The sequence below is a fragment of the Lampetra planeri genome, chromosome 44, assembly GCF_965212315.1.
Source record: "Lampetra planeri chromosome 44, kcLamPlan1.2.h2, whole genome shotgun sequence".
NCBI classification, from domain to species: domain Eukaryota; kingdom Metazoa; phylum Chordata; class Hyperoartia; order Petromyzontiformes; family Petromyzontidae; genus Lampetra; species Lampetra planeri.
Window position 1 is genome coordinate 4,736,439 of NC_136150.1, and position 20,878 is coordinate 4,757,316.

Genomic DNA, 20,878 nt, shown 5'->3' on the forward strand with positions numbered 1-20,878 from the left:
CCCCAGGGTACTGCCATAAGGTTCAATTGGAGGCATTACTGTTGCACTGTAGGGTTACCATCACGCTGTCGCAGATGGATGACGCAGCCTCCCGGGTGCTTCTTGTTTTATCTCATTTCGTTCACACAGAAATTCGATTTCATTAATTCAAAGGTTTCTACGATATGTTAATTGCTGAAATGCGAAATTTTGTAAACCGAACATTTGTAAATCGAGGCATACCTGTACATAAATCCAGTCATGCCTGGATTCCCATTTTTTCGCGTGCATTATCTGGCAGCCATATTGCAGGGTCTTGGTAGACAGGGCTGACTATTGTCTTACCCGGCCAGGGGTTCATCCTCATCATCTTGGTTAAGAGTCAGGCAATCGGGCATAATGGCTAACCCTGACCTGCAGTAAGTTAAAAATAAGCCCTTATTCCCGGAACAAAACCACCCTCTATTTAGTTACGCGTATGGGGTACACACATATGTAGGATGGACAACAACAGGAAAATTAAAAGTGTGTTGTTCAGAAAAGTGGAAGGAACCGGAATGAAAGGGAGACCTAACAGAGAATGGCTTGATGACATAAGAGATTGATGCTAGAAAGATGTGGCACTGCTTGAGCACATTGGCTCAAGACAGAAGTGTAAAGAAATGACAACATGTGCAGTGGACACCTACGGGCTTTGTACCCATGGATCGTGATGATGATGGGGTACAACTCATTCAGCAGAGAAGTGGAGCTCCCTGTTCACGAGACTGAGAGTTCAGACCCTGGCCAGGGTTGACTCAGCCTACCATCTCAGCCTATCAACCCACAATCTACCCCATCACACTTGACCTGCCGATTGACTAACCGTGGTGTGAAAATCAATAATGCTGGGTGGACAGAGGTAGGAGGGGGGGGGTTTAATAAACCTGCTCATTGTTTCAACTGCCACATACAGAGAGATCAATTCGCACCGGTGACCTCTGGGGTTGCAAGTCCAGTGTGCTAAGAATTTACACCAAGGCAGCATCCAGTCACATTAAAAAATATATATAAATATCCGCAAGCCTTCTGGTTACATTTGTTTTATTGTATTCTAATTGACTTTACGTAACATAGATCGACCTTGCAAAAGGGACAGAGTTTCGTCCTTCTCAGTGGGGTTGAATTTTCATTGCTGGTTAAATAAAGGATATGAAGACAGTACTTATAAATCAATAGGGTTGCCAAGTATGCATGTACATTCTTAGAAATAAAACCGTTGTGCCGAGGCAAAAAGTAATTACGCCGTGCATCACCGCATGCAGCACTATACATCAATCGCTCCGTCGCGGCCTTGACTTTGCACTCCGTAGGAAGTCAATGTGACAGGAGAGGCCACTAACTCACAGATGTGATTTCCATAGATCGCTTCACCACCGCTGCACCGATTACTATATTTCCACCACAAACTTTGCGTTCACGCACACGTGTGCGTTTCACTTCTCCAGCGTAAATGACGATGGGGCTTAAGTGCTTCGTTTGGTAGTGTCGTGAGAATGGGGTGCAAAAAATTATCATTCAATGCCTGCTTAGCACCTACCCTTCAGAATGTTTGCACGAATTATCGTGTGACAGATAATTCGTGTAAACAATGTGTAGGGGCACCTCCTCAAACCACTGCTGTATAAGGCCCTCACCAAACTCGTGGGGGTTATTTGACCATCCTTTATCATGATGGTGAGTGCGGGTTGGTAAACACAGGGAGCATAGATGTTGGAGTATAGAAGAACAGTATAACAAATGATTTTGCTGCTCAACACGTAGCACAGCAGTTACCCATCCACGAACTATTCACACTCAATCCTGCTTAGCTTCTGAGATATGACAAGATCTGGCACATTCCGGGTGATTTAATAATATGCAATTATTATATTGTCACGTCAATAATACATTTTAATTGTACTTATTTTAACTGTTGTTTAAATGTGTTCCGAAACTTTAACTGCTTTTCCAGTTGTCCAACCTTACCCATGACCAGTCATGCAAAGGAGACGACTTTGACTAATTGAGTGCAATCGCACGTGAAATATCAACACCATTGGAACCTCATTTGGCAGTAAAAAATATGATAATTGGTTTTTTAACCTCCCATCTGACAGCAAAACTGACACCTTTTTTTACAAGGAGTCATGTTTGCATAGACCACAATACCTGCAGTCATAATGCGCCTTTTGGCGTCATCTGGTCCAACCCATGTGAGACTAGGCTCTAAGGAAAGCTGTCTCGGGTGTGGACCAATCAACTTCAAGGACAGTGCACATTATCAGAATTATGTTTTTGTTTGCATTATGACTGCAGGTATTGTGGTCTATGCAAACATGACTCCTTGTAAAAAAGGTGTCAGTTTTGTTGCCAGATGGAAGGGTAAAAAAATAATTATCGTGAAATATCAACATAGAAAATAAATGCCACAAACAAAATGTCCCTGCTAACGCAGGCCAGCAGGCTGTATGAAAACGAGAACAGCCTATAAAGAGCCATGATCAATCTTCATCATCCCTTGCAGTGACATCATCATCAGACACCGTCAGCCTGGCCCTTGGTAAAAGGCTTCCCACAAGCTCACGCATTGGAATCAGAAGGTGTGCAGCTGCTGATGATCTCACCGTAGAGTATGAGTGTGCGGCCGGATTAAACCTCGTTGATTATCACTTGCCCAAGATGGCCTGGTTAAGGTTGACTCGTTGAACATCAAGCCTCAGGAACACCGGACCACTTGGACGACAGATGGTTTACGCTAAGCACACCTTACTCTCTATCCCCACAGCCTATAAATAACAACCTGCTAATTTATCGTAGACACCCATCGAAGCACGAGCCTAGCTCAACCCTGCTTAGTTTCTGAGATCTAATGAGATCGGGTGCATTCCGTGTGATTTCGTCCAAATTAATTTAGACTTATAGTGTGTATAAATATGACTGCATCCCACGACACTACAAAATGGGATACACGGGATTGTAGGTCTTCATAGAGTAGGGAATGAGGGATAGAATTCGACAAACAAGACAGGGGAACAAGACAAGATGAAGATAAACGTGCGAATGAAGACACCTCATCGAGAGAGACATAGACAGAAGGCAATGTAATTTAGGCTTTGCTGAAGCTCATAATTCTATTGCCATACCTAGAATTCTAAATGGTTGGCACTTCTGCTGATTGGAAGAGCCACTGGGGGGTTTACGAGATGTGGTTTATATGAATGAAGTATATTTGACTTAAAACCCACATTTATTACAGTAACTGCTACCAGTTCAATACGGATGAACTGACAAGAATACAATTCTATTGGATGTGCCATGCACAGGACAGCCGAAAATTGTATTTAAACTAAGTACTGTACAGAATTCAGTGAACAATTTTTTTGTGGTTAAACATTAACAGACGTATCATAGATCAGTCACATATCCAGCCAGTGCTTTCTGCATGTGTGTAAAAACAAAAAAATATAAATAGATCACACCAAAACTCTCCAGCAATTTCACACAGGTCAAGGATCATCTAAAGCTGCCCTTGCCTATCTGCTGTCAACAGTGATTGATAGTGCCGCATTATCCCTGCAGTTATTGCAATCCAAACACTATCATTTGATGCCCGTCTCTTGACGAACAAACGCGAGCCACCGAATTAACTTCTGCTTAATTGGGTTAACCACAGAAAGGTCACAGGGCAAACAAAAGCTCACAAGGGGGCACCCCCCCCCCGCCATTTGCTGGCAAAGAATTTCCGAGGATACACGGAGAAGCGTATCATGAATAAAATGTTAAAGAAAATTGCCAGCGGCCGACCGTGTAAAAAGAAAAACTTTATTTATTTCCCCCCCATTACCTTGTGCTGCATTATATCGCAAAACTAAAGTGGAAATTCCATTTTAAGTGTTTTATGCAAACAGCCACATGCATTTGCACAATCACAGACGACGTGGTAATGATATGGAGAGCGACAAGATAACGTAAACGGGTGACACGTTTGAATTCTGTTCCTCCTAAACAATAAACCAGCCACAACCATCACCGAAAACGTAACCCTACAAATATCTGTAGCCCGAACTCTAACTTAAACCTAAACGTGTCCATCTCCAAATCTAGTCCGAGCCAAATCCTTCTGACTAGCACTGATCTTAGCACCAGAAAACACTGTCATGATTACAATTGCACACCAGTGATAAAAATCGGTTAAGTCTAGTTAGTTGATGTTTCCAGCCTAGTTACTAATAACTGCACAAAAATTAAGTTAAATTGTGTATAACCTAATTTAGCTTATTTCAGGTCCATGAATTATATTGTATGGTATGATTGACATGTGATAAAATTCCTTGCAGGGCAAATACAACAAACTATGAGATGGAGTGCAACTGTGTTAGAGAACGTAAATCAAATATCACAGAAATAGCTTCAAGTGACCTCTATTCAACATGGTCGGGGCACAATTTCCTCACTCACTATACTTTCGAGAGGAATGTTCATCACATCACGATCAAACCAACATTTATACTCAGAGCTAGAATTTCCAATTAACACACTAAGGCGTAATAAGTCAGGCTGCAAGTCATCATGATACAAGGGCAAAATAAAGCACTCAGTGAGGCTTTCCTGGGTATATAATTGCTGTTATTATTTTGTACGGTTATTATTACGAATGGGAGCCGCATTCGGCCCAAAAGCAGAACTGATAAAAGAAACGAATAATTTACCATGAAAACGCATTTACCACCAATTCCCAGTAATTGGTTTCTGAGGTTTGACCCGAACAAAATATGTGAAAAAAATTAGTACAAAGCGCAGCCTGAGTAACATAAATCACCGTCCCACTGCTTGGCAGGCACAATAAAAATTCCCATCGCCCTCTGCATGATGCGTCTGGCCAAATTTATGAGAGTCCATTTGTTCCAGGCCAGTACACAACTATAAGAGTGCTTGTACACACCGGCACACACATACAAATACAAAGATCCCCCGTGTAGCCTTTATCAGGCTGTTGGAGCAAGTGCTGTTAGCAGGCAATTATGAAGGCCATGCTGATGGGGTGGGGGGGAGGAGGTTGGCTAACACCATGCCCTTCCACCTTTGTCTCTCCAGTGTTGATGTTTACACACTGCACCAGGTCCTTATTGAAGGCTGAGATAACCTAGAGGAGGCCTAGAACCAGTTCAAATATTCACTACTGTTATTGGTCGTGAGTAGGTATGGAACTCAGGTCGCCGGGTTTGTAGCACACTACGTGAACTACTGTGCCAACACTTCCTACACACACCAATACTCACATGCACACACAGACATACATGGTCACATACACATGTACACCAGCACACATCGCCCCATACAGACACATTACATAGCTGTCTCTGGTGTGGACCATCAGTTTCATAGACAATGCATATATTATCAGAGTATGTTTTTTGTTTGCATTCTGACCATAGGTATTGTGGTTAATGGAGACATGATTCCTCGTAAAATGTTCCAGTTTGGTGTTTTAACATCTTAACACCTGTTTGGTTGCCAGAAAAAAGGGGAAAACCTATTCTCCTACGTAAATATATTCTCACATGCACATACCCGCATACACAGTCTCGCACACATACACAGGTTCACACATACAGTTTCTCATACACACGCAGACACCCATGTAGTCTCACACACAAAGGCACATGCACTCACACATCTTCATACACAACGAACATACAGACATGCATTCAAAGACACAGATTACCCTGAGAGGCTACACAGACTATTGGGGCAAGTGCATGTTAGTGGACACCAATAAAAGCCGACGCAGCACACCTACAAAGACAAATATTCCCTGTATAGCCTTAACAGGCTGTTGGGGCAAGTGCTGTTGGCGAGCAAAACGCACATGTAGTCACACACCAGAATACACATACGCAACCAGATACATACACACTCAAAGACAAGACACACACACAATGTCATACGCACGTTTGCTAATAGGGCACATGCGCTCAGTGAGCACCTATTGAGGCTATCAAATGAGCTGGTGGTGCACACACATGCCTGCTCACCTTTGTCTCTCCAAGTGCAAGTATTTGCTGGCACGCAACACTAACTGTACTAACTTGAGGCCAAGTGATTTTATATTAAGCGCAACCCACGTGAATGTACTGTATATTGCGGCACCTGCTCAGATTAATTATTAGTGTGCTCATAACTTAGGCATGTAATGATTCATCTGTTGAAATAGATTTGTACGCTCAAATTACAGGCATTGCATTGTGCACGTAAACAAACGATAGTTTTCAATCTCTGCAAATTATAATCAAATTATTAAATAGAACAAACAATAAGATGAATCAGATCTGGGCCGGTGACAGGTGACATGGCCCATCAGTGGTGCATTTGCTGCTTGTTTGGCAGGTACACGGTTTGAACACAGCAGGCTTCCCTGGATATTACCGTTGGTGTATTATCATAAACTATCACGTGCCATTAGCTGTGAAGTGGACGTGAAAGATCGCCTGATGTCATTCTAAACAAGTAGGCCATAGTCTACCAATTCTAAATATTATTCGAAATTTACTCCATTTAGGTTACACATGGCAATATCGCTCAATATTGCCAACCAATGCAGACTGTGTCTTTGAAATATAGATCCTTTGTGATAGCATTGCGTTATAAAAATGCCGTGAATACCAAATGTACCAAATTAATATAAACAAAACAGAACAACCAAGAGAAGCACTGGTTTCTTAAATCGAATCATGATCTTGAATAATGGAAATTCGACAAGTATTGTTTACTAACAACTAAAACATTTCCTGTATATTAATTCTCAAAACACAAAGACAACAATCCCCTGTGTAGAGGTGTAATTGTGTATGGGAGCGGATGGCAAACAAACACAAGGGGCGTGGTTAGGGCCGTACACATAGGAGGTGGCCACACCGACGTCCGCACCTGCATCCCCCACGGGCCCCTCCCGGGGGGGCCGCGGACTATAAGAGGGGGTGAGCCGGAGGGCTCGAGGTCGAGGTATCAGCTTTAACCAGCGAAGACGGAAGACCAGCTAGAATAGGCCCCGGAGCTCCCCTGGCTCGCTGTCCTTATAAGGGCCGACCAGGGCAAGCCGGTGGCGTGGCCCCGAGAGCCCAGACTGACGAGCAGGTCTGGGAACTCAGGGGGTCGGATCCCAGCTTGACCAGGGCTGGGACAGGTAGCCTCCCCTAGCTCCCTAGTGGAGGACTTGGGCTTAGGTTAGCGGGGCTTAGATGTTGTGTCTCCCTGTTAGCCGAGTAAGGGGACGTTACCCCTTAGGTCCTGTGTATACTCGCTAACTGTATACAAGTTGTGTTAATAAATAAGTGTGCCTCCGATCCCGTCGTCAAGCCTCCTGAGTAATTACTACATCTGGTGTCAGAAGTAAAACGTCCAAAGATGGACACACGAGGGACGACACGTACCAGGGAGTCGGAGAGGGAGGACACCGCGGCCGAATCACCACCAGAGATGGCCGAGGTCGGATCGGAGCAGCCGGGGCCGAGTACACCCGCGCCGCTACGACAGGAGGGGGGGGATGCGTCGGCCGAGGGACTTCGGCTGGCTCACTCCCGCCTGGCGGAGCTGCTCTACGCCGCGGCCGCCGTGTTGGAGGAGATCACGCGGCTGGGAGCTGGAGGGGCTGCGCGGGAAGACGGCAGCAGCCGACGCACGCCGGCATTTCCCGCCACCCCGACGCGGCTCGCGGTTAAATTTCCCGCCATCACTACAGTGCGAGCAGAGGGCGGGGCCGGCCTGCGTCAGGTGACTGCTGAGGGCCAAGCACGAGCCGTGACATCATCAACGCCGGCCAGCGCGTCAACAACGGAGCGACCGGCGATGCCATGCTCACAGCCCGCCCACACTGTAACGTCGGCTGGGAACGAGGGAGCGAGATCCGCAGCCACGGACGTCGCCTTACAACAGCGACTGCCGCCTCTCAAGGAGTTCGTGGGAGCGGCTGGAGATTGGGGCGGCTTCAAAAGGCGGTTCATCGCTCATCAAGAGATGGCGAACTGGACGGACGCCGAGGCACTATGCGCGCTGCCGGCGATGCTGGACGACGACGCCCTGGCTACCCTCACCTCGGCGCCTAAGGAGAAGCGCGCCACGCTGCACCTGGCGCTGCAGCTGCTGTCAGCCGTCTATGGGCCGCCTTCGGACTGCAGGCAGTTGTTCCACGATCGGCATCGGGGCGCCAACGAATCGCCCCTGGCCTTCCGAACGGCTCTCCTGGCCCTGGCAAAGGCAGCTTTCCCGCGGATGGACGAGGAGGGAGTGGACGCCATGGTGGCTGAAAAGCTGCTGCTACTCGCCGATGAGCTGGACATCGCCGTCTTGGCTCAAGACGACGGAGAGATGTCGTCCCTGCTGGTCGCGCGCCACATCCACGGGGGCTTGCGGTCCCTGCGTCGCAAGGCTGCCAAGGGGGTGGCCGGCCATGCCATGGCGGCCACCGCCCTCCCATCAGAGGAGGTCTGCGGGGTGGAGCGGCGGGGGGAATGGAGATCGGCGGCACCGCAGGCTCGGAATGGACCGAGCCGCCAGGAGCAGCCCAGGCCATCTGGGGCGCTCACACGCTGCTACAACTGTGGCCTGCAAGGCCACGTTGCGTCAGGATGCCGGGCTCCCCGTCAGCGCGGAGCGACACCTCGTCAGGACGCCACGCCGTCTCCACCCAAGCTCCAGCAGAGAAATACGGCGAGTCGTGGCACCTCACACGTTTGGCCCATGCACACATCCGACACACACTCACGCGCTCAACTGAACAGGGTTCGAAAATCGCCGCCCATCGCGCGCGATTGTTCTGAAATGCGGCGAGCGCTCCAACCGGGTCAGTGGTCGGAGCTCGCCCATCGTGTCGTTGCTGCGTCGGCGGGATCATCGGTTGTGGTCGGTCATATTGATGGGGTAGAGGTGCGGATTTTAATTGACACAGGGGCATCGGCGACCATTATATCTGATTTGATTTATAACATCCTTCCCGTTCAAAGTCGTCCCTTGCTCCCTGTTGACGTGCCATGCTATGCTGCTAACGGGGGCTCGCTGGGCATTATTGGGCAAATCCGCGCCAAAGTTTGCATTGGAGACATTAAATTATCCGGGCCTGTTTTGGTTTCCTCCTCACTCGCGGTTCCGTGCCTGTTGGGGACGGATTTCTTGGCCAAAATGCCCATCCGTATCTTGATTGACCAGGGGTGCATCGAGCTCCCATCGGGCCGACGTGTTACATTTTTGTCTTCCCCCACCACGGAGCGTCGGGCGTTTGCCACCGTGCAGGCGCTCGTGACAAAAACTGTGCGCGTACCCCCGGGGGCTCAGATGCTCGTCCCTCTTAGGTTGCGTCGGCCGTTTGCTAAAGGGGTTGCGGATCGGGGGGTCTTGTTGGGACCATCTCGGGCCGGGGTCAATGGACCCGATTTGCTAGCGGCTCAGACCATGGTGAAAGGGGATGGGGACCCCTTCATTGCAGTCCTTAATGTAGGATCGCGAACGGCCGTGGTTCCTCAAGGGACCGTGCTTGCACACGCAACGCCGGCGCCCTATGAGGAACCACTCGTGGGTCAGGTAACCACCGATCCTCCGTCGCGACCGCATTCGGACTGTGATGACGGATGGCTGGATGCACTTTGCGCGGGATCTGTGGATCTGTCCGACACGCAGCGTGCGCAGCTGCGAGTTCTCCTGAAATAATTTGCCGACGTTTTTAGTAAACACAAATTTGATATTGGTTGTACTAAATTGCTGCGACACCATATTGACACGGGTGACAGCGCGCCAATCCGCCAGAATCCCTTTCGGCTCAGTCCCGCCGAAAAGGATCATGTCAAATCGGCTGTTGATGACATGCTAGCCGCCGATATCATTTCCCCTTCCAACAGCCCGTGGGGCGCACCGATCGTTTTGGTGAAAAAACACGACGGCTCACTGCGGTTTTGTGTCGACTTTCGGCGATTGAACAAAATTTCTGTGGCAGATGCGTACCCGCTTCCTCGAATGGATGAGTCGCTCGATGCCTTGGCGGGGGCGCGATTCTTTTCCACCCTCGATTTACTATCTGGATTCTGGCAGCTTCCTCTGGATGACGAATCAAAACCTAAAACTGCTTTTCGGACACCGCAAGGTCTCTTCCAATTTAACCGCTTGCCGATGGGCTTACATTCTGCGCCGGCAACTTTTCAGCGGTTAATGGAACTGGTCTTGGCAGGCTTGCAATGGGATTCGTGTTTAATTTACTTGGACGATGTCATCGTCTTTAGCAAATCCTTCGAGGAACACCTCCAGAGGCTGCGTGCTGTTTTTCTCAAAATGCGGGCTGCCAATTTAAAATTTAAACCGCAGAAGTGCCATTTGCTCCGCGAATCGGTGCGGTATTTGGGTCACATTGTTGGGCGCTCGGGGATATCCACTGATCCCGCCAAAACGGAATGCGTCAGCTCCTGGCCGACTCCCACCTCGGTGGGAGAGGTCAGGAGTTTCATTGGGTTCGCGTCGTACTATCGACGGTTTGTGGCTGACTTCGCTACGATCGCGAAACCATTGCATGCCTTGACGTCCAAGGGAGTCAGGTTTCATTGGGGGCTGGAGGAGGAGGCTGCTTTTCACGCCCTCCGGAATGCCCTGGTGGGGGCTCCGCCGTTGAATTACCCCGACTTCTCACAACCCTTCTTGCTCGATACAGATGCAAGTAACACGGGCATCGGGGGCGTGCTGTCCCAACTCATTGGGGGCGTAGAGCATGTGGTGGCTTACGGTAGTCGGGTACTGTCTCCAGCGGAACAACGGTACTGCGTTACCCGTCGGGAATTATTGGCAATTGTTTATTTCATTCAGCAGTACCGCCCATATCTGTACGGTCGGCGTTTCACCGTCCGTACAGATCATGCGGCCCTACAGTACGCTCTGCGGGTTCAACAACCATCGGGCCAGTTGTCTCGATGGTTGGAGATTCTCCAGGACTACGACTTTGTCACCACATATCGTAAGGGCGTCCGCCACACGAACGCTGACGCCCTGTCACGGTTGCCACCCACTTCGGAGTGCGCTTGCCTCCTGGGTTCGGGGCGTTGTAGGCCCCCGAACGTCACCACCGATTCGGTCCTCGTGGCCGCCGCCGATGCGCCTTTGGCTTCGGGTCCTATCGAGCAAGAAGGGAGGGATTCGTTGCTGGGGTTGTCGGTCGCGGAATGGGGACGCCTCCAAATAGAGGACACCTCCCTCCTCGCTCTGCGCCGTCGCGCAGGGGGGGTTGGGCAGGGGGTGGCGAACATTGACTCGTGGGGGTTGTTCCAGGGTCTTTTAATGCACTGGGACGGAAAAACCCGCCGCCAGCAGCTTGTGGTGCCTGCAGCATTGAGGGGTAAGGTGGTATGGGCTGTTCATGAGCGGCTTCTGCACTTGGGGGTTCACAAGACCTTTGCCACGCTCCAGCTCGATTTCTTCTGGCCGGGCATGGCAAAGGACGTGGGGGATCTCCTGGGGTCGTGCACGCAATGCGCGCAGCGAAAGCCACCAGCTAGGGGGTCCAACCCTCCGCTGCAGTCCATAAAGGTTTCCCGGGTTAACGAGCTCGTTGCGCTAGACATACTCGGCCCATTTCCCGCTACACCCAGGGGGAATAGGTATTTATTGACAGGGGTCGAATACTTCACGAGATGGCCTATGGCCTGGCCCCTGGCCAACCAGTCGGCAGCAGCCATCGCGGAGGCCTTTGTCCAGGGCTATGTCCTCGACAAAGGTGCTCCGGAACGGCTGCTTACTGACCAGGGTAAGAATTTTTCGGGAAAACTCCTCCGCGAGGTGTGCGACCTCTTGGGTACGGAAAAAATTCGGACCTCCCCGTATCACCCTCAAACTGACGGGATGGTGGAACGGCTACATCGGACCATCACGTCTATGCTGTCCCAACAGGTGTCCGAATCCCAGACAGATTGGGACCTTCGCATAGCCGGTGTGTTGCAGGCCTACAGGATGGCTCCCCATGCGGCCACCGGATTTTCCCCTTTCTTTTTAATGTATGGCCGCGAGGCTAACCCCCCTGTGACGACCCAGCTGAAGCTCTCGGCGCCTCAGGCGAAGTCTACCTTGTCCGAACACGTTAAATTTAACATCAGCAAATTGTCTGAGGCGCGGAAAGCGGCCGTGCAAAATTCTGAACTCCGCCAGAAGGCGAACGAGAGGCTTCGGCTGGGGCGGGTACATGTGTTCAAATGGAAACCAGGGGACAGGGCATGGTTGCACTGTCCCCAGGTGCCACTGGCAACCTCGTCAAAGTTGGTACGGCCGTGGCGGGGGCCAGTGGAGGTCGTACAGGTCTTACGGCCGCAATGTGTTCGCGTCAAATGGGGGAGGCGTCGGTGGTACGTGCACCCCTCAAGGTTGAAACCGTTCATTGCGCCGGCCCGTGGTTCACACACACACACGCATGGCCAAACGTGTGAGGGGTCCGCCGACTCCCCGACGTCGCTGCTCTCGCCTAACATGACGTCAACTGTTCCATCTCCAGGTGCAACAGGAGTGACGGGTCCACGCCCGCCAACCCCTCCCGGAGGGGTCGGGGGTCACTCGGCAGCGACGCCAGACTCTCTTGCACCCGGACCGTCACCAACCACCACTGAGCGTGCCGGGTCGAGCCCTTGTGACGGGCCCGCCGCGAGAACGCGCGCCAAAATGCGCAGACTATTGTGAGGTCGGCCGTTGGGGGGCCCTTGCGGACAGTGGGGGAGGGACATCCGGAGCGCGTGTATATATGTTGGGTTTGCGGAATGGGGTATTTATTCGGGAGGGTGCGCCGGGTTATTTTTTTCTCTTTCTTCTTCTACCTGTTCCTGTTGTTGTTGTTGTTGTTATGACTGTTATCGTTCTTGTTAAATTTACGCGAGGCACACACGGTTTTGGGGAGGCATGCACCTTTATTCTGGTTTTGTTGCAGCCGGGGACGGCTGCGAGCTGTACAGGGGGGGGTGATGTAGAGGTGTAATTGTGTATGGGAGCGGATGGCAAACAAACACAAGGGGCGTGGTTAGGGCCGTACACATAGGAGGTGGCCACACCGACGTCCGCACCTGCATCCCCCACGGGCCCCTCCCGGGGGGGCCGCGGACTATAAGAGGGGGTGAGCCGGAGGGCTCGAGGTCGAGGTATCAGCTTTAACCAGCGAAGACGGAAGACCAGCTAGAATAGGCCCCGGAGCTCCCCTGGCTCGCTGTCCTTATAAGGGCCGACCAGGGCAAGCCGGTGGCGTGGCCCCGAGAGCCCAGACTGACGAGCAGGTCTGGGAACTCAGGGGGTCGGATCCCAGCTTGACCAGGGCTGGGACAGGTAGCCTCCCCTAGCTCCCTAGTGGAGGACTTGGGCTTAGGTTAGCGGGGCTTAGATGTTGTGTCTCCCTGTTAGCCGAGTAAGGGGACGTTACCCCTTAGGTCCTGTGTATACTCGCTAACTGTATACAAGTTGTGTTAATAAATAAGTGTGCCTCCGATCCCGTCGTCAAGCCTCCTGAGTAATTACTACACCTGTATAAAACAGACTGTAGGAGCAAGTGCTGTTAGCGAGCGCCTATGAAGGTCGGGACAGCACACAAGGGGGTGGATGGCCAGCATCTTGCCCGGCTGCCTTTGTCTCCCTAGTGGCGATGTTTACAGACCTCACCAGGTACTCATTTGAGGCTGAGTCGACCTAGGAGAGACCCAGAACCGGTTCAGATAATCGTCACTGATGGTGGCTGTGAGCAAGACTCGAACTCTTGGTCACCAGGTTCGTTGCACAACGCACTATTGCTCCCTAACACACACACAGTCTAATCCAAGACATTAATAGAGCCCCAGGAAATGTTTATAAAATGACTCCAGTACATTTGTATATCCCCCCCCCCCACCTACATTTTGTCATGACACCGGTCTCCCTGACAAAGCGCATACAGCGACGCGATGGATGCACGACCGGTTTTAAATGACGGGAAAGAATGAGGTAAGCGGCGAAGGTCAAGACTTGGAGGTCAAACCCCTGATTTTACTCACAGCTTTAAAAATGAGCTATGGCGAGCGAGTCGGCCCAGTGATTTAGGAGTTGGGGTCAGTCAAGGACCTAACCTGGGAGCTTTGTAATTTACGGGGCAAAGGGGGTAGGGGGTGACAGAAAACAAATACAGAAATTTCAGAAAATGGCGCATACTGTAAGGCATACTTGCACCAACAGCTAATACAGCAGATACAAAAATAAATATGCAAGCAAGGCATTCGGGGTTGTTCGCATAATGCTTCGTGATTTACATATTTCCCACTATGGTGTGCATTCATTAAAAACTAAAATGTTGATATAGTTGTTTCTTCCAAATTTCGTTTGACTGGTAAGATTATTGGTTCACGAGTAGGTGGTTAATTATTCACCGCCTTCCAAACAATTTAATTGTCATAATTTGATGCCACTTAGATTGGAGTAACACGTTTTTTTGGTCTCTTTTCACAAATGCAACTTATTTGCAACGGCAAGACATTACATTTATGTGGCCGTGCTGCCACCTAGCGGTTATGTACACGGCATCATAGCATTAACGGGCACACGGCAAAATTCGGGCGTAATCTTAGTTGAAACGCAAAGACTTTTAAATCCACCGTTAGGCACTCCGTCATAGCACTCTAGTGGCATCACTACTTCAATGCATTTAAACGTAATGGAACGGCCTCACTGAGACTTCGCCAGAGTGCCATAATGCCGTGCTTGACCTTGAGAAAATCTCCTTTCCACATGAACAAATCTTTAAGCTTGTGTTGGACCAGTCCAGGATACACAGACTTAGCATTTATCTACAAGTGCAGTAAAATATAAACGCTGGCTTCAGACTGTGCACATGATAACAAAGCTATAACAACTAGTTCCAGTCTCGGTCTGACGAGCTGGTCGTTGGGTTCCATCTTCCTGGAAGTGAACCTCTCAGTAATACGATTATCGAAAGCGGCAGGTGTGGTTGCATGAGTAACGTTTGAATACTGAACAAAAAAAGGGTGATCATATCTGGAATCATTTATACACATACACCTGGCATATGCAAATGCAGTGCTTAAAACACAAAGAGTGTGGTCTATCGAGCTACAAATTACAACTGATCCATAACTTGTTCACCCAGGAAAGTGTGTCTGAGTCTCAGGGTTAATTTTCGGTACGGTCTTGCTTGCGAAGTTTTACAAATTCAGCATGTGTTTTTGTTTTTGTATGTAGAAGGATACTTTACTTGGAGAAAAATCCATGCATCCATGTGGGATAATACTCAACAATCCAATATAGAGGAACGCAGCAACCCACTCATTGAACTGCAATCCACTTGCAGGTATGGAACACGCATACATACAATGTGTATAGGGTCCACCAACCCCTTACAACTGGGACTATAAGTAACTATTTGTCACTAAGTGACAGAGATGTCACTAAAGCACGTTGAGTGTGGAAAGCTCCCTGCTGCCAGAAAGCCACAGGACAGACTCAGGTGTTATGGGTTGACTGAGATAACTGGCACATGCACCACCGGTGCTCGCCGCTTTGCCAGCTTGCTGTGTTTCAGCCACCCAGCACTCTGCTTGTTGTTGTGTCGCGTTTCCGCATTTCGTTATTGTTGGAGGGCGGCTGTCTCCAACTGGCCAACAGCGTCCTTCACAAGCCTTCTCCACAGAGGCCAACTTGACAGCGCTGATACCGGTCATCGGCAAGTCCAATCAGCTCCAAATATTCCCATATCCCATCAGCCCATCTCTTCTCCAGTCTGTGGTCCCCTCTACCCAGCTAAGCGGAAGCTGCTTGGGCAGATGGTGATTGGTAATCTGGTCTACATGACCCGACCAATGCCACCACACCCGCCACAGGGGTTCACAGTTGGGGCCACGTCCAAATCTTTCAAGCATTGGTGAGCTGCTCACCAACTCCAGCCTGGTTAACTCCAGCCTGGTTAAATCCAGGCTAAATCGATGGCAGGCCAGAGTGAATGCTTCAAGCCATGGCAGGTGTTCATGTAAAGAAGTCCACGTTTTGAGAGCGAAGGAATGAGAGGGCATCATTGCGATTGAGTAGACCTTGGGCTTTCGTGAAGGCAGCTTCCATACAGCATTACGCAGCCGATGCAAAGACAATTAGGGTAAAAAAATAACACGCTCACTCACCCACTCTGGCTCGTCATAGAGACCACTTGCCACCACCGCCTCAGTCCCCCACACCGTGCCACTCATGCCAGCGCCAGCCAGCACCTCTGCCCCGGGCGTGTCCGGCAACTGCTGCAGTGATCGGCGGAAGCCCTGCGGGCTCGGCAGGTGCCACGTCACCGGTGAGTCCGTGAGGCTCCCCTTGCCTGCCCGTGCCTGCCGCCCGTGGCCGGGGAGGCTGGTACCGCGACGCATGCCCGCCCGTGGCAACGCCGCTGCCGCCGTCGCCGCCACCGTCGCCGATTGGAGCTCACTCACTCAGCCGAAGCCGCTCCTCCCTGCATGTGGACAGAGGCGCCAGTGCCACGAGATAAAATGGTAAAACGGATGTGCAGACGTTTACTCAGTGCACACTACCTGCGATAACATATGGATGAGAAATATGGGACATTGATGAAGAAAATTGGAATAGCTGAAGAGTGTGCAAAGATGTGTGGAAATGCGCATGCTTGGAATTACACTTGAGAGGAAGACAGCAGTACACATGTACGAGGAAACATATGCAAGATAAGCACCCGTTAAAAGTCGAGAGCCACTTTTGCTGTGTGTCGAATGTTCCTGTTAAGTATTTCACAATGCCCTTGCATATGCAATATCATTATAATGCAACAGTGTGGATTCCAAGCAAGCACATCTCCACGGTTCTTACATACTTTTCAACGTACTTTCTATTTAATTTTTCACTGCATTGTCAAGACGTTGGAATATGATCAGAGAACACATACGCAAGTTAAAGATATCCATTGACTGTTAGGAATAATAAGTGGGCTTGGACGAGACACGTCAGCACTAAAAGGAATATTGTTCCAGAGGTCAAGACTAACTCCACTGGCAAAGGAAGGAAAACACGCTCTAGACGACTACACTTTTTATTTCACCAGGTAAGGCCCACTGACCTATATCGCTCTTGTTCAGAAGCGACTTGGCCACAGATGGTAGCTCAACCAAGTGGCTTATTACGTGGACATTTATAGCAGCCAAATACTCTAAAAGCACGTGGATTCTAAATGTGGAGGGGAAAACCAGAGGGCCCGCAGAAAAATCCACGCGTCCACGGGGAGAGAGAGGGACACGCAAACTCCAAATATACAGCAGCAGCAGGCGTCAGGGTCGGAATCGAATCCACGACCTCCTGTATACCAGGCGAGGAAGTTAACATCTCCTAGCCACCGTGATGATGATGATGATGATGAGAGAGACACGCAAACTCCAAATATACAGCAGCAGGCGTCAGGGTCGGGATCAAAACCACGACCTCCTGTATACCAGGCGAGGTAGTTAACATTTCCTAGCCACCGTGGTGATGATGATATACAGCAGGTGTCAGGGTCAGGACCAAACCCACGACCTCCTGTACACCAGGTGAAGTAGTTAACATCTCCTAGCCACCGTGGTGATGATGATATACAGCAGGTGTCAGGGTCGGGATCGAACCTCCGACCTCCTGTACACCAGGCGAGGTAGTTAACATCTCCTAGCCACCACGGCGATTATGGTAACGGGCTGAGGATGCCTTCATCTAGCAGCGGTTGATAATTATGAAATAAGTAGATAGGCTGACTGCGATACAGAAACATTGATAAGTATATTCAGACAAACTGACAGACGGACTGAAATATACGAATGGAGAGATAAATAGACTTAGAGATTAACAGACTGGCGGATTAATGGAATGACGAACAGATAAGAATAAACTCTTTGATTTTTCGGTAAAGTCACGTAGATAAAAAATAAAATTAAAATAAATTAAATCACGACGTTTCGGAGGCAACACAAGCTTATTTTTTTACCTACGTGACTTTACCGAGAAAAAAAAACAAAGAGTATGATGGACCCTTGCAGTCACGAAAACTTCAAATCTAGAATTAAGAGATAAGAACAGCTTAAATCAAAACGTGCATAAAAACCGCAATGGTTTTTTTTAAACTAAAGCCTTGAGATCTTGACAGTAAAAACACCAGATTTTGTTAAGACATTTGTTATTCACTGAATGTTGACAGTAAAAAACCAGATATTGTTAAGACATGTTATCCATTGAATGTTCTTGACAGTAAAAACACCTGATACTGTTAAGATACTTGTTATCCATTGAATTATCTTGACAGTAACAACACCAGATATTGTTAAGACATTTGTTATCCACTTAATGTTTACGCGTGTCAACGCAAAGCGACACATAATGTTAAACTCTTGCCCACGTCACAGAGATTTAATTTACGTAAACTGCCGCCAAGATGAAACACAGGAACAGAGTTACAGATACACACTGCGAGCACTAACATTAACACACGCGGTTTAAAACTAAACAGTGTGTGTGAATAGTCAAGTTAACTTCAAACGTGAGGCAAAGTTAATGTTTTAAAAGATCATTCTAACATTGCAAAAATTGTACTTACAACAACACACGCAGTAACAACAATAGCCGTGCCAATAGTAAATTTAAAAAATAACATTACCGCTACAATTAACCCACACTACACGATTAACTGCGGATTAATTAGAACAGCACTGTAAGATAGTACAGTGACACAATTAGCCAACGCAGCAACGGCAGCGTTAACGCGAATAAACTATCACGACGACGCTCGCACACGCGGCGAACTCAGCACGAGACGACGAGGCAAGTACATTTACACCCCCTTAGCAAAAAAAAAAGGTTATAAACAATTCGCCGGCGGTAAATTTTAAATCGTCGACGGGAGAAATTCACCTCCTCGCGGGCGCCCCTCACGTCGACTGAGGAGGGGGGAGGGAAGCGCGCGCGCGCACCCGGCGCGCGGGGCCCCGTTACTCGACGCCCATTGGTCGCGCGCCCGTTTAGGCGCCAACCAATGAGCGGCCGTCTCTTTGAAGATCTTTAAACCGTATTCTTGGTTCTTTCGGGTAAAGTAACGTGGAAGGGAAGTAATAAAATAATAAAACAACAAAATAATAACATACAATTTAATTTAATTAAAATCATTAAATAGTCAAATAGTAAACTGGTCAAATAATAAAATAATATTAATATAAAACAATAAAAAAATTCTCACGACGTTTCGACTGCAGCACAAGCAATCATCATCAGGTGTGAAATCCACAGCAAGAAAATTTGATTTTTTTATTGTTTTATATTTCTCTTATTTTATTATTTCCCTTCTACGTGACTTTACCGAAACAACCAAGAATATGAATCCCTGCAGTCACGAAAGCTTTAAATCAAAATCTTTAAACCGGTTAATTTGCATGTCATTATGGGAAACCTTTTGATGTTGTTGCTGTTGTTGGTGTTAATTCCAGATTTGAAGCTTTCGTGACTGCAAGGATTCATACTCTTAAGTTTTTTCGGTAAAATCACGTAGGTAAAATAATAATAAAATGTAGTTATTTTTCATTTATTATTATTTTATTATTATGTTGACTTTACCGAAAAAACCTAAGAGTTGTTGGTGTTGTTGGTGTTGCTGCTGCCAGTGTCAGAGTATGCAACAACAAAAATAAGAAGAGGTGTTCTGTCCCTTTTCTGGCAAATAAAATAGGAGTTTGTGTTAATATGTTCGAACACCAAATGAGGAATCTTTTTGCAAGGAATCAAGTTACTGTATTAGGGGCCGTCCATAAATGTCGTCACGCAATTTTGGACGATTTTTGACCCCCCCCCCTCGTCACACAGCGTTACAAAAAGTCAGACCCCCCCCCTCAAATATGACGTCACAAAGCTCTGCCCCCCCCCCAAACCATATTTCCATTTTGAAAATAAAACATGCTTCAAATCGCTTTAAACTATTGTCATTGTAGTGCGTATTTAATGTGGCGCTGCACTCTGATGTTGTAGGAGTGTTGTTATAGCAATTAGTGTTGTTATAACAATTCTATATTTATTTAAAGTTGCGCATTTTGATGTGACGTCACATTTCTCACCCCCCCCCCCCTCGTCACACATCGTCACAAATGTCTGACCCCCCCCCCCCCCCACTAGGTGCGTGACGTCATTTATGGACGTCCCCTTAACCACAAACGATACTTGTGGTGAACACGCAAACCATAAGGCTGTCTATGGTGTAGGCCAATCAATTTAAACGACAATGCATATCAAATATGAGAGCATGTGTGTTTGATTTGATTCCTGGAAAAAGGTTTGGTGTTTAACATCTTAACACCTGTTTTATTGCCAGAAAAGGTTAAATCTATTTTTATCTTTTCGTACTTGCATAATTATATTCACGTCTATGCAATTTCGTATTTTACATTTATTTTGTTAATTTGTATTCACAACAACGTGAATGGTTGTTAATTTTGTTGTTGTTGTTATGTACGGTATTTAACTTGCGTCTAAACTACAGGACCAATATCGTAAATAGTTAGGGTCTCTTAGAAGCAACTGGAAGTTCCTTCAGCCATTGCTGGGCTCTGTTGGCGACCCTTATATGGTTCAAGGTGCACCTAGCCTGGCACAAGAGCCCCCTTATGACGTCACCGCAACTTCGTGGCGTACGGCGGTTGTTGTTGTTGTTGTTGGGACACTGAATGTCGAAACGTGTCCGAAGTTTTTAAAATATTGTGTCAACCCATACGGTTTCCCCGTAATATTGTACAGGGAAGTTGAGTTTTCAGGTCCATACGGCGTACAGCCGTTTCAATACGTGCACACAAAAATCATACAGCCAAATAAATAAAGTCGTGGGACAGATGAAATGCGTACAAAC

The 20,878-nt window shown here is 48.3% G+C and overlaps 1 protein-coding gene across 2 annotated transcripts in view; it reads right to left on the reverse strand.

Moving 5' to 3' along the window:
- The window catches only part of LOC144732861 (transmembrane and coiled-coil domains protein 2-like), an 82,970-nt gene extending 64,051 nt beyond the window's left edge, over window positions 1–18,919 (reverse strand). The window contains exons 1-2 of one of the 2 annotated variants that reach the window (XM_078614497.1): window positions 18,904–18,919; window positions 16,155–16,471 (exon numbers count right to left, since the gene is read on the reverse strand). In XM_078614497.1, the coding sequence (XP_078470623.1) occupies window positions 16,155–16,388 (234 nt within the window). In that variant the 5' untranslated portion in view covers window positions 16,389–16,471; window positions 18,904–18,919. Of the gene's footprint in view, window positions 1–16,154; window positions 16,507–18,903 lie in introns of those variants that run through there. The other variant, XM_078614496.1, reaches the window with a different exon arrangement.
- Between the last annotated feature and the right edge of the window lie 1,959 nt (window positions 18,920–20,878).